Source organism: Aethalodelphis obliquidens, unplaced genomic scaffold, assembly GCF_003676395.1.
Source record: "Aethalodelphis obliquidens isolate GAN/ISIS:26980383/991018 unplaced genomic scaffold, ASM367639v1 scaffold22, whole genome shotgun sequence".
Lineage (NCBI taxonomy): Eukaryota > Metazoa > Chordata > Mammalia > Artiodactyla > Delphinidae > Aethalodelphis > Aethalodelphis obliquidens.
In genome coordinates, this window is record NW_020837966.1 from 23401605 (window position 1) to 23428597 (window position 26993).

Sequence of the window (26993 nt, forward strand, 5' to 3'; positions counted from 1 at the left end):
AACCTAAATTGAGAACATTCTCTTTAAGCTGAGATCAGAAGAAAAAGCATGCACAAGTCAGTGGAAGGACAGAGAAGCCATACTCAAAACGCCCAGAAGCAAGAGGACATGGCATATCTGAAAGAACTTCAGTTCACGTAGACTTTAGGCTAAGAATGGGGATTGGACACATAGGTTCCCACAAGAATGGAGCTGGGAAGACTTGGATGCACCCAGACAGTCTAATTATTTATCACCCTCATGAACTGGTATTTGTTGAAACTGACAAAGATTAGTTTTTGTTTTTTTTTAAGTTTCTACTCAGCCTGCCTGCTTCAACAGAAGGCAGACTATTTATTTCCATTTTGCTAGTTAAAGGCATGCCTGAAGAAATCTAAAATAATGATGATGTACTTCTGATTTACTTCAAAGGTATTTCATTGTCATATATGTATATTCACATTTAGGATTATTATCTTGGCTAGAACAGATTTAGTAATTTCCCTAATCAGGGTTAAAATTCCATCTTCTGTTCTTATGGAACCATCTTCACCCTCTTCATTATAAATATTATTAAGAATGTGACTTTTTGTAACTTGCTTCCTCCCTCACTCCAGCTTGCTTTTGTTATCACAATGACCAGCATCAAAACAAAAATAAATTACATTTACTGAACCCATACTTTGTTCCAGGCACTATTTATCCTTCTTTATTGAATGTTATCTCATTCAAGACCTAGACTAACTTTCTGAGGTAATATCTACTGTCATCTTCATTTTACAAATGGAAACTGACTCCAAAATGCCAAATCCATAACTAGCCCAAAAAAACCTTGAGCAAAGTAGCTTGAAAAAAGTTTTGTTTATAGATATTAGTAATTTAACAATTTTGTAATTTTGTTTTTAGCCTCAGCTCCTGATTTCTCCAAAAATCCCATTAAAAAAAATTCAGTTGTTCAAGTTGGTGGGAATATTGTGATCGAATGCAAACCGAATGCTTTCCCTAGGGCCGCCATCTCCTGGAAAAGAGGAATGGAGATCCTGAGACAAAGCAAAAGGTAAACAAATCTCTTTTGTTTTAATATTTTAAATATTTTGTAATATAATATCTTCCAGATTTTTAGGGTTTACTAGATCTTCCAAAATTCCCTCCCGTATTACTCCTTCCCAACTTACAACTACATATGCGGAGATACTAAACATTTTCACATGATCGTAAAGACAAAAGGATCTTTCAAGGCTATGAGCTGTTTGTATAATTTGACTGCAATATTTTCAGTGCATGCACTTGTAACAGATATATTTTAAAAAATCCTTTAACACCTTTTTCTATATTCAGTTTGAAGGCTTCTTCCTGACCCGGCCTGCTAAGAAATCATTGAGAAGAGTATTATACAAAGGAGGCACTCATACTCACACACCTGGCATTGCGGTTTTTAAATAGTCACACAGGTGTTCACCCCAGGAAAAAATGAATTCACCACATGAAAAAAATGTAGAGAGGTTCCTGTAAAGAAAGAAGAGAGGTTTCCTTCTACTATGGATGTGGTTGAGAAATCCCTGATTGGCACTGGCATGTTTTCTGGGAGAGTTTTGACAGCCCCAAAACAGGTGTTTTTCTCTACTCATAATACTTTCAGTCCATTGTGCTGCAGAACCTTGTATACCCAGAGTTGACTTGACTACAGTTGTAGCTCTAATTTAATGACCCATGTGTGTTTCTATGTGATCAAATACACAATGGGCTACTACTATTAATTAGCTGTTGTGCTGAAGATATGAAAATGGTTCAATGGGCACTTCTTCAGCATCATACGTGTCACAAACTCATATACATACCAGGCAGGTAACATAAATAATGAAACAGGCCAAGTGAAAGAAAAGACAACTATAGTGTGATGAAAAAATGGCTATCTGTCAATCTTGGAAGACTGTGAAGGACTGGAGAGCGAGTTCTACACCTAAAAGAGGCAGTCATAAACTCCGAATTCAGTCAAACGCTGTTTTATGGGAAGAACCTCTAACATTTCAGGAAAAGCTAGAAATCTGATTTTTGGCACTGAAAATTCTGAGCCAGAAAAAGTGTCTATAGGCGGGTTGCAGGGAGACCATTTTGTCATTTCTGATCTCAGATTGCATTTGTGGTCAGGAAGAGAGAAAAGGAAGTTAAAACAAGCAAATAAACAGTGTTAATTGTGTAGAGTGTTCTCACCGTTATATCTGCTGCCTTGCAGACCCTCTCCTGACATGGCTAGATATATAAGAGAAAGCCCCTTCAAAGGCACTTTCTTTTCTTACTGTTTTCTGTCTCCAGGGGCCTCTACAGCCCCGGACTGAAGCTTTTCCCAGGAGAGGGATTCTGTCAAATGTATCCTTGTACATCCTGTGCCTTGGCACAGAACCCAAACTCAATAAATGTCTGCAGAATGAATGAACATGTCCAAAAGGATGAATATGTAAGGCATTACCAGCTTTAGAGAAAGACTATTCTGGGAGGAAATGCCTCAAGACATAAGAACAGATAATTCAAAACTAAGGTGAAAAGAAAGGTGAAAGGAAAACTGGTGCCCAGCTGGGCTCCTTCCTCAGGTAGACTACCTGGGAAACTGCTGCAAGCACTCCCAACAGATCTGGATGTGGATCTTCTTTAAATGTTTTCTCTTTCATTCCTAAATCCTAATCAAGGTTTAAATATACTGCTGTAGAACAGGAAAACTCCAGAGATCCCATAGGCTCAAACACAGGCTCTGTACTGAGGGTTCGGAAAGATCGATTAGCTCTGCTTCATTTACTAAAGTGACTGTAAGTTTTCACCTAAAGAGCCAGAATGACTACTGTTTACCTTCTATAACCTTTAAAGACCCAAATGCAAGGCATGTTGGGAAGAGAAAGAAAAGGAAAAAGATTTAGATGGAGGTAAGAAAATGAGAGAGAGAGAGAGAGAGAGAGAAAAGAAAAGCTTTGTAGGGTACAAGGGAAACTGCTTTTTAAAACAGCTTTTCAGATTTTTGTTTTATTTGTTTTGCTCCATATAGGATGAATTTGGGATCTTTTTAGCCTCCAAACAGTCACTAATAGTTATATCAGATTCAGCATCGTCTCACTGGGGTTAAAGGAATGGCCCACATGATTTTTATTTACAGATTCTTCTTTCATAATTCCATTCACTCATTGCTTTAGAATTCCATTACAGGTTTCAGCAAAAGAAAACAAATAAAATTATCTCCTGAATATGCATCCTAAAAAGTTGGGAAAAAAAGTCGAGCCCCAGCAGAGTACAGTAATTACAGATGTATATCTCTGCCAGGTATAGCTGACCTTAAGCAGTAATTTGCAAAGGTCACACACAGCCAGCTCTGTGACTTTGTGTTTCTGCATGTTTCCTATCCTGCCCCCTCTTCTATTGTTTTCTGAGATGACTGGTTTCATTAAGAGTTGACTCCATGCAGCTTATTGGGAAATGCAGCACCCATGCTTCTATTTGTGTTGACTTGATGGCTTTTTTGTAGTCTTATCATGGTGATTTCCAAACAGGCTGAAGGTAAAAATTAGAGCAGTGATTAAAAAAAAAGGAAAGAAGGAAGGAAGGAAAGAAGAAAGGAAGGAAGGAATGGAGGAAGGGGGAAAGGGAAGGAGAAGGGAAGGAGGGAAAGGGCATAACGGTTTACTGTGGAGGTTGTATGTACAATGAAGACACAGCCCAGCCTCTATTCTATCCTAATTACACCATAACTTAGAGTAAGTCCCATGTCTTTGATAGGCTTCTATATCAAAGATGGATTAGAAGCATTTCATCTTCCTAAAAGAGAACATAGAGCCAAGTAGTCTCTCCAAGCCCATTCAAGCCTAAGGTTGATTATTTCTTCTATAGCTTTGATATGAGCCATTAGAAGGGAACTGACTCTTTTCTCCATGATCTTTTCTCCTTCTCAAGTCAGTGTTGCCAGGACAGGTCCCAAATTCTAGCAAAGTAACTGCATTCAGCTTGCAAATAGCTACCACACTGGAAGAACACTTTGGGGAGGAGATTATTAAGAGTACGTAATGCCACAAAATAGTTCTTCTAACATCTGCAATATATGAATAGAAGTTATTTGACTTAGAGTTTGTGTATACATTTTTACACTGTATGTGCACACACACACGTGTGTGTGTGTGTGTGTGTGTGTGTGTACCATAGGGGAAGCCATAATTTCCGAAACTAATGAAATTAATTACCCTAGGAGACAGAGACCTAGTCCATTGTCCAAATTCTATAGAGCCAGATCCTAACCTCAAACACAGAACACTGAGTCTTAGTACACAGATTTTAATGCCACATCAGCCTGAATATTTTATCTAAATAGCAAAATAAATGTAATTCCTATCCTTTCATACTCTGTTAAACCACGATACAACTGTATACACAGGAAGATTAAAAGAATCAGGTACAGAAAACAGTTTAAATGATTCCAAGTAGGAACAGTTTTTAGTTCTTGACCTTGGAAATATCTACATGGGGAAATGTACGTTTTTAGTCTGTTATAAAACTTCTATACCATCCTGTCTACTTTGAAATTTCATTGTTGCTACACTTGCTTTCAATAAAGTGTAACTATCTAGAGATGGTTGAAAGGACTCTAAAGAAGCCTATTCAAAGTAATCTTACTGTATGCCCTACTTATAAAAATGATGGCAATATATGTTTTTTGACAATTTCTTCCAGTCTTACAAGAATCAGACAGCGTATATCACATAGCTAATGCAAAGCTTAGAATTGATGCCAAATCTGCCATCTCTGTTTCTAGATTGTTTCCTCTCTGCAAATAATGGAGAACATACTCAAACTCTTTATTTTCTGAAAGCTATTGTCATGTGGTTTTACCAAATTTCATGTGTTGATAATTCAGATCAAGCAACATTTCTGAATATGGTGTTTCTTATTGGCCTGTGTGTCACAAAGTTTTGACTATTTTAAGAGTTACATCTTTACAAGTGTCTATATTTGTGGCTGGCTGTCAGAAGAGAAAAAGTTTTACTCCAACTAAAAATAGGCAGATGGCATTACAGAGCCCTAAGGCTGCCTGGTTTCCTGCCAGGAATCTATAGTCATACTCCATCTACCTCTTTCTTTTTGGAGCTACCAGTCATTTAGAAACAGCACCTAAACTGAAGAGAAGCAATGGTGGTATGTTCCTGTGGAAGAAACTGGGATGTATTATAGAGTCCCTTGCTGGGAATCAGAAAACCAGGATTCTAGTCTCAGTTCTGTTATTGACGAGTGGCCTGAGTTTGGGTAAAATCACTAGCCTACTGTTTTTTTCATTGAGGTCACTGTTTCCTGGACTTATTTAAGATGAAATAATATGGAAACAACTTTCAGAAATACTAAGCATGCTACCCATGCAATGACTGCCAGAACAGAGATTATATGTTAGAAATCAATGCAAAACGTTAGCCTGGCAGGTTGAAATTGCAGATTCTATCATACTCATACTCATAGTTTTATACATGTTTTAGCGATTTGTTCAGGTGACCAAGTGATTGAGCCAAACATGGTGATTGCTGTGAATTGTCAAAACAGCTAAAATGATCTGTTTACATGGATTCAGAGGTTACAGAGGGCCCTGGCATCTAGATTTAAGCATCCCGAGAGTACTAGGCACCACTCATTAACTCACCATTATGGGCCCAGCACCCAGAACAAACCTGGAACATAACAGATGTCCAATGAATATTTTCTACTTTGCTAAATCAATGAAAGTTAAAATTTACTTTGTTTTGTGTCTACCTGAATTAAGAGATTTTGCAGTTTAACCAAAAACATATTTAATAATTAACAGACCAATGATGTGTTCATTCATTCATTCTGTAAAGATCTGATGAGCAAAAATTATACCCCCAATACTATACTAGGTTCTGTAGGTAATTTTTAAGTAGCCAACTACATGATACATAATATGCCTTCGTAAGAAAGTGTTTTGTTTTTAAGTTATTTGGAGTCAAAGATCTGAGTTCTGGTATGAACTCTACTTCTCACTAAGTTGATAACTTCTGGCAAGTCCTTTAACTTCAATGGTTCTCAGTTGATTTGTTTGAAAAATAGATAAAATAATACTTGTCTCACCCTTGGAGTTGTATGAGACTCAAATGACATAGCATGTGTGAAAAGGATGGGTGATCTGTATACACTCTGTTACCACTGGGTGCATTTACTGCTGTTATCCTAACCTTTATGCAAATCCAAGTTACACATTCTTACCTCCACCAGCCAAGGGAAAAACCACAGACTTCACCACAGGAAGTCAAGATGAATACAGATTAAGCTTATCTGTGCAAGGCATTCTGAGGCAACTGAAGGAATCAATTCCACATCTGCTAAATTTGATTAATCGCTTCTTTTTTGCCTTGTGGATCCACTTAGCAAGTGAACTGACAGAAATCAAAGGCCTAGATTTATCTCCTTATACCCAGTGACTGCTGGCTACCTGTTCAGGGGTCACCTCATGAATTTAATAGAAAACGCAGGAAATGTGAACCTGCTGGGAAGACAGCTCAAAACGTCCTCTGAAGGGCAGCATTCAGTAAGACGCCTAAATCACCTGAGATCTTGTCCGAGTGGGAACACAAGCTCTGAACAACAAAAACAAAGAGATGGACAGACTTTTTTTCCTATTATTGAAAGAATAATAATTGAATTAATAGGTAACCCATCACATTGCTTCTTCACTTTCCTAAAAAAATCCACCACATTTCTCCGTCATTTCATAAAATGAAGTAAAATAAAATCCAGCTATATGTTAGACTAATTGTCATTAATAATTAAAATAACCATTTTAAGCACCTCCATATGACAGGCAGTATACCAGGCTTTTCATATATCTCAAAAAACTAAAGCACACTTTTTTCATATTCAGATACATTTCTGAAGGACATAGTTGCCACAGAGCATACGGTTATGTTTGTACCACTTTTACCCTGGTAATCTCAAAGAGCTGAATACAAACGACACTTTGAAATTCACAGAGAATCGAACTCATTCAGTCATAGAGATTCTACCCCTACCCCTGAGCAGTTGGTTTCAGGATGTGATCATATTCCACAGACTTGAAATAAGAGGACTGTTGGATTTTTTGGAACCAATTTCATTACATCTTTCCACCCAGATACATATATATATATATATATATATATATATATATATATATACACACACACTTCTAAACAGATCTTATCAAATCCTGGATTTTGTGCCTTATCCTACAATAATGACACCATTAAAACCTGCGTGGCCCTGGGCACTTCATAAAATGGTGTACCCTGTGGGAACATAATGAACCCATTAGGTGGCATGGAATCTAGTAGTGATGCTTATTCAATAGTTTTGCCTTCAATCCCCCAATTTAGTGGGCCCACTCCATTTCCATCTGCATGGCACTTCAAATTCCAAGACCTCCCTCTTAAGACACAATAGTACCTTGTGGGAAAGGGCCAGGGGAAGAAGAGTAGAGACAGGAAGCAGAAATGAGAGAGAAGGAGATGAGGAGAAACAAGGATGAGATGTCATTCTCTGTGCCAAGAGATAATTGATCGTTATTGAGCAAGTCACTTGATCTTTCTTTTCTTCATGGGTAAAAAACACTTGGGAGAACCTATTTGAAAGCCCTTAGCACAGTGACACAGAAAAGGAACAGAATAAGAAAAAAAGAGTCTGTCTTCATTCTTCTCCTTGCTAAGCTACCTGGACAAAGTAGTTCCTTGAGTTACAGAGCCTGTTGCCCAACACTTAGCTATCATTCCACTTTCTCCTTGGAGCCTTTTCACAGCCATCTTACCCTGTGGGGCATCAGCTAATGGGAGTCTGGCTGCCTGGTTGTAAGGAAGCTGATTATATGATGCTCCCTCCCTATTTGACACTTCTCTATGCATTTTTCAATAACTGCTTTCTAAATCACCACTATTCCTTCTTTTTTTAAACGTTTACCCCCAAGCGCTCAATCTTAATAAAATATCCCCTCCACACGTTTTTTTTTTAATGCAACTTTAGACAGAATGTAGCAATTGGTAAGCAGGATTTCCTAGCCCTTCCTCCTTGCAGAGCTTCCTAATGGAACAAGCAAATAAACCTAATTTTATTTTGTATCACCAACTACTTAATATAATAGTGCTTAGTACATTAGGTGGCATGAGTATCAAATAGGCAAATGAACCATATGTTCCCATGTTTAAGGAAGAATGACAGTCTGCATAATGCCAGGCTTATTACAATCTCCCTTCTGTGCTGCTTCTTTGTAATAAAATTTTAAATCGTTCATACTCAACTCCTGAAAGCCTTGTTAAGGTGAGCCTTTCCAAGGGAACACATGCTGAAGATGTCAAGAGCCATCTGATAACTCTTGCCTGTGTCAAGCAAAGACGTAACAAGCTAAAATCCTAAGTGTGCCCCTGTCAGTCTTGCCCTATTATTTTCCTCTTGCCATCCAATCTTCCTTTCTTTATCCCCATTGGCCTCCACTGGCCTGAAGCACTGACCCTTTAGCACATGCCTGCAGAGCCACCTACCTGACACGGTCTGAAAAAGCTCCAGTTCATTAAAGATGTAAAGCCTGTCTTTAAACCCAGCCTGCCCAGCTGGGTGTGTGCTGTTTTACACTGCTGCCTTAGTTAGACTATCATTGCTTTAGTTCTCTATTTAAAATGTTTTAATGATGGGTAATAACATCCTGTGGTTTTAAGCCAAGGGCAAATACGGCAAAGCAAAGAAGTTCCACAAATAAATAGCATCTTATAAATTCTTGTACTATAAGCTATCACTGAAAATGCATAAGCTTCATCATAGAGTTGCTATGAATTCACTGGCTACATTGGTAGATTTCATTATCATGCATAGGATTTTCGTGCATAAGATTTCAAGATCATGCATGATTATGCATAAGAACCTTGTGAAAAATGCAGATCCCAGAGCTGCATTCAAGATTTTGAGTTAGTGGGTTAAGAAGGGCTGAGAAATCTGCACTTTTACAAATTCACTCTCTCTGCTCCCAAGTAAAGCTGAGACTGTTCAATACCACTTAGAGTAACACTGATTTGGTGCAAATGTATCATTTTAAAAATAGAAACTTTGCTTCATCCTCTTTCCCCTAAGAACTCTGCTTCCTGTACTAACATGCTCAGCTCCTCATCTTATCTCATTGCTGAGGAGATGTAAGTCCACAGTTCAGTTACTTTTTGAAAGTATGAATATAATTGGCCTTCGAATGGTGTCAACTTACTTAAGTGCTTGTTTCTAATTTCTGAGTGACATTTATATCTTCCAAAGTTTACGTAAGTATTCAACAGCAATAATTTTATAGACAGAAAAGGTCAGTTATCAGTGCAATTTATACAAATGACCTTTCATTCTTGGTTTGACTTTGGCAGAAAAAAGTGATCACTTGATATGCTTAAAGTATAATGTTCCTCATTTGGAAAGAAAATGGTTGCTTGACAAGTGTTTGTTACACCCACCCTTTTTTAGAGATACTGGTGGGCATACAGAAAGTAAATAAATAGAAATAGACAGAAATAGAATTTTTGTCTTGGTAGAAATTATGATCCAGCTGAAGAAATAAAAGCCAGACCAATTATGTGACAGTGAGTCTTGTTAACATTTTCAAAATGAAGAGTGAGGCTGTCAGAGCATTTTTTTTAAGTCACTGGCTATTATTTCCCTATATCTTTTTTTTTGTTTCTTTTTTTCAACAGTAGAATTGAAAAGCATTTCCAAATGAAATTTATGCAAGAGCTCATTTCATAAAAAAAGTAAAACTGAACTAATCTGGCTAATGTCCTGGAGGGAGAATCAGTGCCCCTCTCTAAACCCTCATCACTTTTCAGCCACAAGCAGCCCGTGGAGTGCCCTAAGAATCCCCTGGATCTCCTGAGAGCATAGCTGGAGAATTACTGAGTTAGAGTGACAAATCTGATACTCAAGTGTAACTTGTCAAACCATTCACTTATTTATAAGCACAACTGCAAACCAATTGACAGTCCGTGTAGAAGATTCTAGGTTTATAAATTTGAATGAGCCCAGAATCTTGCGGGGGAAGCCGGCAGGTCAACAGCTCCAGTGCAGTGGGGCATGTGTCACCACAGACAGAAGATGGTGTAGAGACTCACGAAGACAGCTTACAGGAGGAGAGAAAGGCCTCAGCAGGTTGGAGGTAACTGACCTGGTGCTTGAAGGGTAAGTAGGAAAATTTCCTACATGAGGAATGTAGGAGGAGCAGGTTTACTGTGTGGCAGCTTTAACCCATAGTTAGCTTCATACTTGATGCCACTTCGAAGATTTAGATTTAGACTTCCCTTCCTCAGTACAGGATATATTTCATCCATGATTCCTCTAAGTAGAGAATCAAATTATTTTATGAGCAATCCAAAAGTTGACTCCTTGAGTACTCAAGGGATGTTTAGATATACTTAATTACATACAGTTTTCATTCTATCTCAGATCAAATTAACCACTATAGCCAGAAATCTACCCTTCTCATAGTTGACCCTGACCCTCATCATATATAATAACAATAATAATATCCACTAATATCCTACCTACAATGGGCAGTATATTAAAATGTTAGATACAACAATTCACTTAATTTTTACAAGATACCTATGGAGGTTATCATTTATTTATACTTTTTAGATGGGTTAAAACTAAGGCTTAGAGAAGTCAGGCATCATGTCCACAGTCACACAGATAGTAAATGATAGAAAAGCATTCAATTCCAGGAAGCTCTGATTTCAAAGCCATGTGTAATATTAAACACTACACTGTAGGTTTTTAATTAGCTTTTGAAGTAGTATAGTGTCCATCTGTGGATCTAAGTGCAGACTGTCATACTGTACACATTATTTTTCCTCATTTTTTTCCAGTTAGACAAAAATTCTTCTGAAAACTGTGATATATACACTCAAATTCTATTTTTATATTAATAAAAGGTACAGGATAAGTCCGTAAGTTGTCAATGTACTGAAAGATGGAGTCAATTGACATCAATAAAATAAAATAATTCAGTCCTCTTAGTGGCTTAGCATCCTGCATCTACAACGTTCAAATGACTGGATTTTCAATGTAACATACAATATAATTTTTGGTGACATATAAGACACAGATATGCAAATTCAACAAACAGGGATAAACTCCCTAAGCTCCATAAAGGACTTGATCTGATATGAAATTATGTGTTATAATTAAGAAGAAAGAAATAGCAGACTAGGAGGCACATCCAAGTTGACCTCCCATTCTCAGCCAGTTTGTTAGTTTTGTAAAGATTCTGAGGAGTACAATAATTCAGTAGCCAAAGGGGATCTAGAATTGGAAATCCCACTAGCATCCATCACTTTCAAAACTACCCAAGTTCAAGATAGCAAGGGGAGGCATTTCTGAGATACACATATTCTGAAATCACTGAATTACAAAGCTGGAGTGAAAGAAGTAATAATCATGAATGTTCCAGCCCAATTCCCTCACTTTTTATATCTGAGGGAAAACAAAGACCTCGGGGATAAAGTTACTAGTTTAAGTTCACCTGGCTGTGTTTGAATCTCATTCACCTATCTCAAAGTAAGCTGCAGATACAGCTTTACATCTGCAAAATTTCAAAGCCTTGAGGCAAATCACACAATAGGCTCATCATCATAAACATAATGAAAGTGTAGCCAAAATGTCCTTGCAATGTTCAAACTTCTCCATTCTGTTTTGCACAACTCTTTCCCCCATTGTGTTTTCAATCGGTTTGCCTCCAGTTATTTTGGGAGCATACTTTTCAAGATATTTCTTTTAAGTCCTATTTTCACATCTTTTTTGTCATTTGCTAACTTTATAATTTCCTATCTTTTCTTTTGATTTGCTTGGGCTGTAAGGCATGTTAGCATATGAATCTGTTTTAATTCCCTTTTGTGTTTTCTCAGGCATCCTAAAATACTGCAGCAAATGCAGACACTTTTCTTTATCTTTCTCTTCTTCTACTGAACAGCTAAATATTCTTCTTAGGGCTCTTTCACTGGATTAATTTAGCTAAGCTCTCCATCTGATGCAGTTTTGTTAATGTTAAATCACACTTCCTTCACATTTTATGGGAATCAGCCTAGCAGCACACTCTTTGGCATGCCATCAAAATAAAGACACATCATGACACCAAATAATTATGTTATTTAGCAAAGATTCTTATCTGGCATCTCCTAATTTATGTCACAATTCAGTTGCCCTGAAACTGTTTTTGCATTGTATGTCAGCCACTACAAAGCCGTTGCTTAAATTATTTGTGTATATTAAAGAAGGAGTCACATTTTGATGAATTCTAAGGTCTGAATAACTGATACTTGATTTCTGCTTTGGAGTTTAGAACAGTTGAACCAAAGGCTTAACTCTGAAACATTTGGCTGTTCACACCAGTAATTATGCATTAGGCATAAAATGCAACCATAGAAACCAGGAATTTTTTTAAAAATTAGACACTGGCAGCAGTGATGTTTTTATTTCTATGCAAATTAAAATGTGTTTGAGTCCATTTTTAATCTCCAGGTAATACTTCTAAACAATCCTTTGCTAGTTAAACCCTCTCACTTAACTGTATAATGACCCTCAAATCATTTTTGATTAATCAGTTCATGACAAACATATCTTTAGCTATTTAATCTGATTAATATTCCTTTAGTCCATTACAAGTAGTAAGAAAAAAGGGCATGCAGCCATGCATGCTGTGTTTTTCCCCTAGGCACCTGAGAAAAACGTATTTTCTGACAAAACATAGCAAAATTGAATTTATTTGTGCTACCGATTGGTGATGCCACACCATGTAGGTTTTTAGTTTGTTTACTTTTCCTACTCCACTCACATCCCATTATACATATAAATTTAAACACACTGTGCCTGATGTTACTCAATACAAGAGACCAAAGGAACGCTGTTACTTCTTTGGAGCTAGGGAAGAGGCTAAGAAAATACAAAGGATTTAATAACTGTATTTTCTGTAAATTAACTAAATAATCAGGAACCCCCCAACAGGGTCCATATTACCATAATAATTAAAAAAATTATTAAGTACTTTATTAAAACTTTAGTTTCATGATTGGAACTATATAAAAGAATGATTAAAATCTGCTCTATATCCTTTTAGCAAGGATAAGCAAGCCTTGTCCTTGCTAAGACTGATTTGAATGTATTTCTTTACCTCAATTCTTGTCCTACTTTATATGGCATCAGCAAACGAACTGAAAGTCACTTAGCTAAATAAGCATCATGTTTATATTTTTAACTAGCTTTTACTTTTTTAAAAAATAAATTTATTTATTTTATTTTTGGCTGCGTTGGGTCTTCGTTGCTGTGCACGGGCTTTCTCTAGTTGCGGCGAGTAGGGGCTACTCTGCGGTGCACGGGCTTCTCATTGTGGTGGCTTCTCTTGTTGCGGAGCATGGGCTCTAGGCACACGGGCTTCAGTAGGTGTGGCACACAGGCTCAGTAGTTGTAGCTCATGGGCTCTAGAGCGCAGGCTCAGTAGTTGTGGCACATGGGCTTAGTTGCTCCGTGGCATGTGGGATCTTCCCGGACCAGGGGTACAACCCGTTTCCCCTGCACTGGTAGGAGGATTCTTAACCACTGCACCACCAGGGAAGCCCTAGCTTTTACTTTTAAACAAAGAAATTATTTGCCTGAGTGATATTCGGTAAGTTTACTGAATTTATTGGTAATGGTAATAAATATACATCTGCACCTAGAAAGAGAAGACTAAAGGTTTTGTGGCATATACAAACAGAAAACACATATTTATTTAGTACCTATGAATTACAGGTATTGGTGAAAAATACAAAACACATAAAGAAGAATAGCTACCATTTGGGATTACTCATTATCCTCTAGGCTTATCTCAGCATTTTTAATACATTTAAAAAATCTGATTCTCAAAACAAACTGATGTTATTACTACTGTTATTCCCATTTACATGGAAATTTTTATAGAAAGCAAGCAAGTGCTTCCAAAGGAACAGAGCCAACAAGAGAGAGCCAGAACACAAAGCAAAAGCAAGCTGACTTCAGAGTTCATGGTCTTAAAACCCCTATATCACTTGACACCTATATCACTTAAGCAAAAAAACCTTAGCTTTTACAGTCTATTTAGAGAGTCAAAACTTGTCTAAAAAGAAAATTATGACAAAGGAGCAAAGGCAATACAACGAAGCAAAGACAGTCTTTTCAACAAATGGTGCTGAAGCAACTGGACAGCCACATGCAAAAAAAAAAGAAAAAAAAGAATTTAGACACAGACCTTACACCCTTCACCAAAACAAAACAAAACAAAACAAAAAAAAACTCAGCATGGATCACAGACCTAAATGTAGAACAAAAAACTGTAAAACTCCTAGAAGATAACATAAGATAACTCCTAGATGACCTTGGGTAAGGCCATGACTTTATAGATACAATATCAAAGTCCAATCCATGAAGGAAAGACATAATAACCTGGACTTCCTTAAAATAAAAAAAAAAACAAAAAACTTCTGCTCTGTGAAAGACAATGTCAACAGAACGAGAAGTCAAGCCACAGACTGGGAAAGAATATTTGCAAAATACACATCTGATAAAAGATTGTTATCTAAAATATGCCAAGAAGTCTTTAAACTCAAGAATAAGAAAACCAACAACTCCATTAAAAAATGGGCAAAAGACCTTAACATACACCTCGCCAAGTAAGATATACAGATGGCAAATACACATTTGAAAAGATGTTCCACAGCATATGTCATCAGGAAAATGTAAATTAAAACGAGATACCACTACACACCTATTAGAATGGCCAAAATCTGGAAGACTAACACCAAATGCTGGCAAGGATATGGAGCAACGAGAACTCTCATTCATTGCTGATGGGAATGCAAAATGGTACAGCCACTTTGGAAGACAGTATGGCAGTTTCTTACAAAACTAAATATATGGGCTTCCCTGGTGGCGCAGTGGTTGACAGTCCGCCTGCCCATGCAGGGGACACGGGTTCATGCCCCGGTCTGGGAAGATCCCACATGCCGCGGAGCGGCTGGGCCTGTGAGCCATGGCCGCTGAGCCTGCGCATCCGGAGCCTGTGCTCCACAATGGGAGAGGCCACAACAGTGAGATGCCCACGTACCGAAAAAAAAAAAACAACAAAAAAACTAAACATACTCTTACCATACAATACAGATATTGTACTCTTTAATGTTCACCCAAAGGACTTGAAAACTTATGTCCACACAAAAACCTGCACACTATATAGTTTATAGCATCTTTATTCATAATTGCCCCAAATTGGAAGCAACCAAGAGATTCCTCAGTAGGCAAATGGATAAACTGGTATATCCAGGCAATGGAATATTATTTGGTGCTAAAAAGAAATGAGCTAACAGGCCATGAAAAGACATGGAAGAATCTTAAATACATATTACTAACTAAAAGAAGCCAATCTGAAAGGTGATTGCAACTATATGACATTCTGGAAAAGGCAAAACTTTGGAGACAGTAAAAAGATCAGTAGTTGCCAAGGGCTGGAGGAGATAAGAATAAACAGGTGGAACACAGAATTTCTAGTTCAGTGGAAATATTTTGTATGATATTATAATAATAGATACATGTTATTATATATGTTCCCAAACCCAAAGAATGCACAACACCAAGGGTGAACTGTAAGGTAAACTATGGTCTTTGACTATGACTCGTCAGTGTATGTTCATCAGTTGTAACAAATGTACCATTCAGGTGGGGAATGTTGGCAACAAGGGAGGCTATGCATATGTGCGGGTACATAGGAAATCTACCTTTCTCTCAATTTTTCTGTGAACCTAAAACTGCTGTAAAAAAAAAGTCTTAAAGGAAAGTTCAAACTACAAGGCAACATAATGATTCAGATAATGATTCAGTAGAAATCAGGATCAGAAGACCTGCATCCTTGCTGTAGCTAAGTAAGTTATTAAACCTCCCTGCATATGAGTTTATTTATTTTTTTAAAATAAAATATCTTAGTTCCCTGACCAGGGATCGAACCTATGGACCCCTTCAGTGGAAGTGCAGAATCCTAACCACTGGATCACCAAGGAATTCCCCATATACGTTTACTGATGTGGGACAAAACTGTTAATTTTTAATATTTGGGGAGACAGAGGGAGTACTGTGAACTGCAGTGTTTGAGAGGACGGGTGTGATAGAGAAAGCTACGTATCTTACTCCAGTTTCCCTAGGACACAAAACTAAGAGTGAAGCAGGTTAATACAGGCAGCAATGCAGGATCATATCTTATTACACTAGCCACTGACTCACTTTAAGCCAAGGGAAACACAACAGGTAGGCTGGCATCAGTTAGTCATATAGACTGTCTCCAGACAGAAACTACTTGGGAATAAAAAGACTTTGGAAGGAAAGAAAATGGGATTTATCTGCTGGCTGCTCCTTTGCCAGCGGGGTTGTATTATCTGGACCTTTGGCAGCCAATGGAACAAAGAGAAGCTGAGGAGACACATAAGGTGTGTCTGAAACGGTGAAAATCAAAGTAGGCTTGGGAGGATGGATGGAATTCAGACAAGTGGATTGGAGTGTAAATCTTCTGCTAGATACTTGGGGAAGAGACTCTAGGCTTTCATCTGGCAAGTCTCTGAAGGATGTGCTCTAACAAATATTTGCAAATTATGAACATTTGTTTTCTCTTTGGGAGTTAAACAACTCTTTACTGAAAAGAATATTTGTGCTCTTTCCTAACAGGCAGACAAAATAAAAGATAACATATTTAAGAATTCCTTCCAAAAATTTTGTTGAATTTTCTGGTATGTGTTTCCCCTTGTTTAGAACTGATTAAAGATAAAAAGTGTATTGTTCTTTGCAGAAGATGATCTACACCATTTAGTAGAGAGACTAGATTTTATTTTCTGTGCCCATTCAGTCATCTCTGTCTTGAGATAGCACTTCATTTTTATTGTCTCTATGTTTTTATCTTTTTTGTTATCTCTTTTTTTGGGTTATCTGTTGAGTTTTTTACTACTCTGATGATTTTATAAGGAATAATAAAATACATTTTAATAATCCAGTGATTAAGCCTTTAAATGTTCCCTGTACAGAGGTGTGAGATATTTTCTGTATATAACTGCCATAGAGCTGTTTACAATTATTGATATAAAAAGATAGAAAAAGAACCTTTACTTTGATTTAAATGAGGAAGCTTACGTATTTACTTGTTTGTAGATCACTTTTTGTAGCTTGTTAAAATAAGGAATTTTTAAAAGATAGCTTATTAAATTACAGTGAGATAAGCATAGATATTATACCTTAACTATGCCAATCAGGTGCTAAAATTATTAAAATGTAATGTCAATATTTGATCTAAAATGGATTCCAGGAAGGTAAAGTGATACAGCCACTATGGAGAACAGTATGGAGGTTCCTTAAAAAACTAAAAATAGAACTACCATACGACCCAGCAATCCCACTACTGGGCATATACCCTGAGAAAACCATAATTCAAAAAGAGTCATGTACCAAAATGTTCATTGCAGCTCTGTTTACAATTGCTAGCACATGGAAGCAACCTAAGTGTCCATCAAAAGATGAATGGATAAACAAGATGTGGCACATATATACAATGGAATATTACTCAGCCATAAAAAGAAACGAAATTGAGTTATTTGTGGTGAGGTGGATGGACCTAGAGTTTGTCATACAGAGTGAAGTAAGTCAGAAAGAGAAAGACAAATACCGTATGCTAACACATATATATGGAATTTAAGAAAAAAAAAAGGTCATGAAGAACCTAGGGGTAAGACAGGAATAAAGACACAGACCTACTAGAGAACGGACTTGAGGATATAGGGAGGGGGAAGGGTGAGCTGTGACAAAGCGAGAGAGAGGCATGGACATATATACACTACCAAACGTGAGGTAGATAGCTAGTGGGAAGCAGCCACATAGCACAGGGAGATCAGCTCAGTGCTTTGTGACCGCCTGTAGGGGTGGGATAGGGAGGGTGGGAGGGAGGGAGACGCAAGAGGGAAGAGATATGGGAACATATGTATATGTATAACTGATTCACTTTGTTATAAAGCAGAATCTAACACACCATTGTAAGGCAATTATACTCCATTAAAGTTGTTAAAAAAAATAAAAAAATAAAATAATAAAATAAAAAATAAAATGGATTCCAGTGGGACATTTTACCTAAAACCTAAATTGTGCAGAGCCAAAATTTATACATAGTTTCCTACTTCTTATCTAACTCATTTTAATCCAGTCTATTTTATATTTTCTAGATATCAGTAAAATTAAACTGTCAATTAAAATTTCATGGTCTACAGTATTATCTTTAGACAGAAGTGGAAGCAATACTCCAGTTAATAATCTAACTATAAAAATAGAAGTATTGCTCTAGTTTCAGCAATATGAAATTGCAGTTGTCCAATGTCCTAATTTCTCTGAGTTTAAGAAATTTAGCTATTCCTAATCTTCTATGTCCTCAAATTTTGTGTTAGGCTATGGTTAATAACTAAACAAAAAAAAATCAGAGTCTTCCTCACTGCTATTCATATGGGGTCCACATAATATAGATCTGTTTTTTCTCTATGTAGGTAAATCAAAATTTGAACATACGTTAGATTAGTTGTAGTGATAAACTAGATGTGAATGCTAATATCTATTGTATTTATGAAGCTTGTAATGAATTGGTATCATGTCCAACTTAGGAAAGCAAGGGTAAAAATATTCGACATTAGTCTTGAGACTAATTCCTTAGAATGACACAAAATTTGACACACATGTTCCAGGTAAAAGACTCCTATGAGTTCACTTGCTGTCGTAGTCTATCTTCCTGATGTTTTATTCACAGTAGCTCATCAAGTAGAAGGCAAAGGGTATGAAAGTAGAAGGCAACTAGTTAAGGCATCCATTACTTTTGTTTCTGCTTTATGCTACTAACGTTCCCTGACAGTGGGAAGATTGAAATGTTGGATGTTCAATCACACTACATAGTCTGCCTTCAACTTATCAGTTAACCTTGAAATGTTTACATATGTTGGTGGCTCAGTTTTCTACATTTTCTGTTTTCTAATGTGACTATAAAATCTCCCAATGTCACTTGACTGTCAGACACAGCTTGTAGTTCTGAATTTCCACCATTTTAATGCCCAAATGCAATTAGAAGAATAGCGTGATACGTTACAAATGCTAACTACTAATTTTTTTATTGTTGAATGGTCATAATATATCTATACATGTAAATGTCTTTAAATTCTAATTATTATGTAACATTTTAAATGCAATGCCTTAATTTGTGATTTAATCATCTGAATAGAATACTAAGCTTTGGTAATTTGGGGGAAATTTTTCTATTTGATTGTGTGAACAGGTGAAATATTCTAATTAAGTGGATATTTGAGAATAGACACCAGAGAGGAACAGTGTTATCACTGAACTGTGAAATGATTATAGAGGAAAAGTTAAAGTGCAAACATACATACACTGTAAATCAAGTGTTAGAACTTGGTGACACCAAGGACTGATAACCATATTGTAGTTAAAGCCACAAAACATACTGCTGAGTCCAGTCAGATGAAAGTGTTTTTTAAGACAGCAGGCAGGAGTAAGAATCAAAGTGAGAATTGAAAATGCTGGTCCAAGTCATGGAGAAGAGCAAAGACCAAAAACCAGAATCAGCAAAGAATAAGAATAAGATTAATAGCTAGCATTTAATTAATTCAATTCTTATGACAACCCTATTTCCATTTCTAAAATAAAAATGAGAGCAAGGCGGATCGGAAAGATTGACTCCACAAGTACAGACACAAAGTGGCATGAATTCAACGAAGGGTCTTAGGCAGTGAAACGTAACGCTGGGAAAAATCTTCTGGCATTCGGCTCCTTTCAAAAAGCCTGGCATATACCTCTCAGGTCCCTTTGTTCAAACTGAATTGTGACAAAACACTTCCTTCTTTCCCTGTTGTTATTGCTCATGGAGTTACAGAAGTGCTTACATTCTTTGGCAGAATGAGAAAATGTTTCATTAAAAACCTACTTATTGATGGCTAACCAGGAGTAGGGCACAGACAGGGCTGAGCATTTTAAAGAGTTTATATCATTTACTCCTCATGACTCAGTGACACAGGTAATATTAATATCCCCATGTTACAGATGAGAAAGCTGAAGACTCTTGCACAGTTGAGTAACTTGGACCCAGTAATACAAATATTAAATATTAAGGCTCAGATTCAGTCACAAGCAGTTGACCCCAAACTCCACTTTTGCTAATAACTGTACTACATTATTGCATAGGACAGTATAACAGAAGAAGAAGAATAATCCTTAGTATTAATATTGCCATCATTATTACCTCATGTTTATGGTTAAAACTCTCCTATAGTAGGGTAGATCAAACTCGCCTTTAAGATTTCACAAACGTTTAGAACTCTGAGGAAATGTGCATATATGCACACACACAAATGTTCCATAACATTTTGGGGAGTTACTGGATTCCCTGAAGGTCAGATTATAAACCTCCATATTAAAGATCATTCTATGCAAATACAATTATATATATATGTTATATGTGCTCAAATTTGTGCTCTAAGTAACTATATTATTAGTAAATTATACTTTGCAAACTTGAAGTGAAAGAGCCCTTCTTAAAATAAGTGCTTCCTGGTGTAAAAAGAAAGGCATGGTTGGAATCTTGGTGCTACACTACCGAGTGTGTACCTTAAGGTACCCACTTCTTTCCATGCCTCCCTTTCCTAACTTGTAAAATGGGAATGATAACAATAGTACGCCCAGAGGTTTACTTAATAAGTCAATGAATTGACATTTATTATACACTTAGTAGAGGACTTGTGCAGAGTCAGTTTACAATAATAGTTCACAACCTGCTTGTGTTTTGACCAATGAGTTTAGTCGTGAAAAAGAATATCCTCAATACTAACATTCTCTATTTCTTACATACCTATTGTAATATCTAACATAGTCCCTGGAACACAACAGGTATTTAATAAATATTTGCTGAATAAATTTAGAAGGAAAAAAAGTTTAGCATTGTTCTATTTGCAATCAGACTTAAAATTGCTATTAAATTTTTAGAAGCCTTACCATATTCCATGGTACCAGATATTTTCATATATGCTTTTATGATCTATTGTCTATTAGCAGTGTAATCTCAGCATTAAGTGCTAATTTAAATGTATATCTGTATTATATGTAATCAATCACTTCACTGTCTTTTGCTTTCTTCTCTGTAACTTATATTCTGTTTGCTAATTATTTATGCAAATTTCCATTTTTATCACCAGAGTGTTTTCTCAGTTTTTCAGTTAGCCGAGCATATCTATACTTGTGGCTGTGATTTGTTTTTAAATACCAGAGAGTCTTGTATGAATAAAGACAACATTTTAATGTACTTTATTAATATATCCTTTCAAACCCTCCAGGTACTATTTTAAAATATCTTTTAGAATATTTCAAAAGAAGGATAGAAAAAGTCAGTTTTTATCTTTCCCTATGAATGTTACCAAAACTATCAATTAAAATGTTCCAGTAAATTTTTACATGTGCATCCTTCCCTATCTGAAAATGTCAATTGCTCAGTTTTCTTAATACAGTTTGATGTTAATTGGGTGTTATTTCTTTTTTTTCTTTTAATAATTTCTACTAAGCTGCGTTTTGATATGTGAGAGAACTGGAAATTCTCACTTTTCTTTAATAGTTTTTAATTATTCTGCGTAAATTTAGTGTTATGATTAGATAGTCTGAGACCATCTACACTGTTAAAGATTAAGTTTTCTTTTTATATTTTAACATCTCTTATTAATGAAAAAATAGTAAGTTGAAATATTCATACCATTTATTATGTTATAAAATCTCTAATTATAGTTAAATGTCTGGCTTTCTATATCCTAGGGCACTAGGGAGAATTACTTTTTTAATCATCTAGTTTTAATAAATGATACATTGGCTTGGTTACTAGTTTGGCTATTTTCATAAAACATTTAAATCTAAGATATTTTATTCTTTTGCACATTTTTGCATATTGATCTATGAAAACAAAATGGAGTCTTGCTTAGACATAATCTCTACAGACTAAAGTTTGATTTATAATGAACTGAGCAATGTTCTCAAACTTTATTGTGCATACTAATTACTGAAAATCATGTTAAAATGCAAAGTTTGATTCAGTAGGTCTGGGATGAGACCACATTTTGAGAAGCAAACACCTAAGACCATCTTATGGGCCTCTAATGATGACTCAGCAGATATTTCTTGAACGTCATAGTCAACATGCAGAATTATTTACTACAAGTGACACAAAGTGATGGCTCTGGAAAGAGCATGAGCACTAGAGATAGTTATAATTTTCAATTCATTCTTTGATGCTTATTAGCTGCTTAATCTTGAGCAGATTTTAACTTCTCCTAGTCTTAGTCTGTCTTCTTATTATCTGAAGCTTGAGAAATGTCAATTGATTGACTAAGATTTCAAAAGAAATAATCAGTTTCAATGATGACGATTTCAGTTCAATTTAACAAACATTACTGAACATACACAATGAGCCTGAAAAGGGTGGTGGACTTAGGGTAATATTAAACCACAGTTTACATGAATTGTCCTTTTCGGAAAGCTAAGTGAAAAATTATGACATATAAACATTGGCATTACTAGCTGGGAAGTTTGTCTGATGGCCTTTAGCTATCAGCAGATACATATTTCTTTAACATTTAAAATGTTTTTTTGCCAAAATTTAATGTTTCTCTGTTGCTTAAAATTCTTAGTTATTCCTAAATTCTAGAGGTAAGTGATGTACCCAAATGTTTCTCATATCGACCTCTTCTAACTGAGTCAGGTGAAGAATTGTTTTTGGCCAGAAGTTTGCTGCATACTGGAACAGCTTTGTTACTGTGTCAATAGCGGTATGATTCGATTGTTAGTATAAACAGGGATCAAGAAATCTAGACATTTCAGAAATTAAATAAGATGTCAAATGTTCACTGTTCGGGAATACTCCAAGAAAATGACTTAAAAGAAATCTGATTATGTGCCATGGAACATTCTAAACCCAGATGTGGCCCCTTCCACTCACTTGACAACAGAATATGGAACTTGTCACTGATAATAAACCCAACATCATAAGCTGGTTTCACACAAATTGTACTTGGCTGATGTTCTCTGTGTTTCAAATTGAGTAATTAATTATATTAGCTACATTTCCTGTAATACACATATTAGAAACAATGATATGTTTGCAATGAAAGAAATACTGTTTTGTTATTGTTAATGGATGTGACATGCATGCCAACTCTCTTTCCTTTCATTCCTTTAAAACCATTGTCATTACAAATGAGTTTTCACTGCTTATTTTTCTGCAACTCTGACTACCCACTAGTGTTTTTAGAGCTGTGTTTTTAAAAGGTCGTTAATTAAATTTATAAGACATAAAATCGGGCACATGGTTTTGTTTTGTTTTGTTTTTCATTTTTTGTCTCCTTACTAAAACATTTGATGATGATTTTGTCAAGAAACCAATCTTAGGGGTTCCCTTGTTTACGACAGTGCTCTGATGTTTGCTTTTGACTATTTCTGAGTTTCACAGAAAATTTCATATGAATCAGTTTTTGAAAGATTGGAACTTCTTAAATTCAGTCTGATTCTTGAAGCCTTCATTCTTTTTACTTCTCTCTTCCTCTTTTTAACGGGACAGGCCACGTAACAAGATGGCCTGAGCCCTCTGGCTATGGAACCCCATGGATGGTTCCTTCAACTCACTAGCACAAGCAAATATTGTCATGGTTGAAAACCCTGTTGTTTGGTAGCTGAAAGTCCTGAATAAAAACTGGTCTATAAAGCTGCAGAGTAAACAATGTGAAAATTGGCTTGCGTTTCTCTAACGCCAAGTTTGGTTTTCACCAGAGTTGATTTTTCAAAATGCATAGTAACTAGTTGTGTTTGTTATTAATCAAGCAAATGGGCATTGTAGCACAAAGCACTCATTTGATTTTTAATGTGCATTGAAATCAGCAATGATAATTCAAGTTACAGCAAAATAATTATCAGTACTGTGTCAGAATAAAAGCAAATGTCATTTATTCTAATATGTGGATTCGCAGATTGCTCACAATTAAAAGCAGGATAATAGGAAAGGAATACATTCATATTAACAAATGCACCCATGGTTTCAGTAATGCTTTAAAATGAAAATAGGTGGTTAAGACTTACCAGTTTTAACGAGCCTTACTTATGTTAATTATACATTTTCTTTTTAGAGTGTTTATCCTGAAGGATGGCAGCCTCAAGATACATAACGTTACCAGGTTGGATGCCGGATCATACACTTGCATAGCTACAAATCAGTTTGGTGTTGCCAAGAACACTGGCAGCCTAGTTGTAAAAGGTATTTTACTGTCTTCATTTGTGCTTGATGAACATTGGAGATATGTATGCATATCATGACCTCTATCACAGTGTCAACCCTGTATTATCATATTGTATATGTGAAATGTTTGATTTCACATTTTATTTAAGAGTTGTGTTCCCATATTCATTAATAGCATGCTCACTTTGCCAGTGGAATAACATGGTAGATGTGAATACCTTGGCAGTTGAAAAGCTGTCCAGCGGGTAATTAGACAAAACTAAAACTTGAACTAAAAATTTTGGATTTCCACAGATGCCTCAGTGTGGGGAAGCCATGGACATTTTGTTGACGTCAGTGGGTAATATTTTTTTTGTGAAGTTTCCTTCAGAAACTCATTTTGTGTAAAATTTTTACCTGGATGTAAGGCTGCCCAGTGCATAATCAGTTCATTTCTTTCTATAACTCTAAGTACATAATTAGTGAAATGCAGACTCTCTTAGATTCACCTTAATAAGCAGTTCTTTGCAAAGAAAAAATATTAAAACATTAGTGTCCATTTGAGTTATTATTAGATTCCCATCACAGTAAACACATACGCTCACACAACTTCAGATGGTAAAAGTACATACCTTAGTCTTGAGACTTTTAAACTAGTATCAATCCGAATGTAACTACATATATCACCAAGGGACATAATTAGCATTAGATGCATCTACTCCCCATCTTTGCTACTTTATTGAAGCTCAGCTCATAAAACTAGTCTGTTTAGGGGGAGCCAGGTCACTTTTATCATTTTATTGCCTCCTGGATGACAAAAATGACTGTCTTGAAAGACAAGTTTGAGCAGCTACTTAAGCCCAAATGATTAAATTCAGCAATTGATACTTTATCATCATTTCTATTAAAAATGAATAAATACAATAAAAAGTAGTTAGCTGCTATACTTCAACTATCCTTTAAAATGTCTCAAGGAAAATAAACACTCATCTTTATCCCTGGAAGATATTTCTTCCAACTTTATCTCAAGCCTATTATATTATGCCAACAATTGTCTGAAACACTCAGGGGAAATGTAAATGATAGAACTTGTATCAAAATTCAACCAGTGTAGCATAATTTGAAAAACTTCACTTCTTTAAGATTGTATTGTCATCAGGTTTTTAAGACAGGTATGGACTTAATGTTTCAAGGAATGTACTGTAGCTATATTTAATAATAGGGAATTTCTCCAGCAAAGTTTTGGCAATACTCATGTACTGAAGAGTGTGAATGCTTTATGTCTGAAGAACTAACATGTCCATTAAGGAAGAAAAACAGAGGAGATTACCTTATTTCAAATTAAGAAACTACAGGTGGTATGCACTCATTTTTATTACAGCAGAAGATTAAAATATGGTAGAGGATAAAAAGGCATTGCAGTTAATTCTTACAGGTATGGAGAAATCCAGGAGGAGTTAAAATATGAAATTTTAAGGATGAAGACATTAGTAGTGGAAACGTAGTTTCTCAAAGAAAGTTTTGGTAGAATACTGGTGATGGGTGAGTAGGACCAAAAATTTTCCTGCTAAAATACAATGATGGGGATGCTTTCACCCCAGAGACTAAGAGAAAAAGTTAATAGATTGAGCTAAATGGATAGTTTTTTTTCCTCAAATGTTTCTTTAGCCTTTAGCTAAATGCTGTCTTAATGCTGTCAATTACTAATTAATGGAAGAAAAGTAAAAGGAGAAGACTCACATAAATGTGAGAAACTCAGGAGCAGCTACTAACTTAGCTCTAATTATGGAATTTGGATATTGTAGAGGTGAAACATAGCCATGTTTCTTACTAAATAGGTTCCTAATTCTTAAGATAGAATTAAGTTGATATGTATTTTGGGATATTCCATAAAACACACCATAATCCTCAGGCACTCCACTCTGTCTATGAGTAAGAAAATAACTAAGATTGCTCAGTTAAAAAACTGATATATTTTTGCTTATTTCTAGTGTTTTTTTGCTGGAGCTATTGAAACAAAATTATCTCAATCTACATTCCTGGTCAACTTTATCTTTCCTACTCTTTCTTCTTCTGTGGTACATTTCATCTTCTTACAAAGGATATAATTCACTTATTTACATGTATTTTTTTCCCTATATTTATTTCCCTTCCTCTAGAAAAGAAGCATAAAGAAGGCAGGGACATCACAAATTCTAGTACAGTCCTGGGAACTGTATGTGTTCAATAAATATTTATTGATTGAGTGAAAGGATCTCACCTCATTCCCCTTAGTTCTCAGAGATAATTTCCATCCTGACTTCCTTGCTCTAAAATCTGAAAGTTTTCAATTTTTCAGGGTTTACGCTTGTTAGAATACTTCACAATAAAGAACATCAAAGGCAAATAACAAACTTGTAAATGCTTTCACTTGCCCAATTTTACGGTTTGTAGTTACATAATTCTAATACATAGAGAAACCCACACTCTGAAAGGGGGGACAAATATGAAAATACATGAAAATCTGAAAGACTTCATGCAGAGAACTCACTGTTCTGGTATTTTCAGCATAATACCAGAGGATGATTTACATATGCAAAAAGGGCTTATGTCAATATGCATGAATATCAAGTTATTTTCACTCATTTATATCTAATAATGGGAAGGAAATTGTGTTTGTTATTTT

General features: G+C 35.9%; 1 protein-coding gene across 6 annotated transcripts in view; it reads left to right on the forward strand.

Annotated features, from left to right (window-relative positions):
• CNTN6 (contactin 6) overlaps positions 1–26993 on the forward strand; it is a 290317-nt gene that overhangs the window by 223485 nt on the left and 39839 nt on the right. For all 6 annotated transcript variants that reach the window (XM_027121423.1, XM_027121426.1, XM_027121422.1 and 3 more), the window contains 2 exons: positions 886–1036; positions 24240–24367. In XM_027121423.1, the coding sequence (XP_026977224.1) occupies positions 886–1036; positions 24240–24367 (279 nt within the window). The remainder of the gene's footprint in view (positions 1–885; positions 1037–24239; positions 24368–26993) is intronic.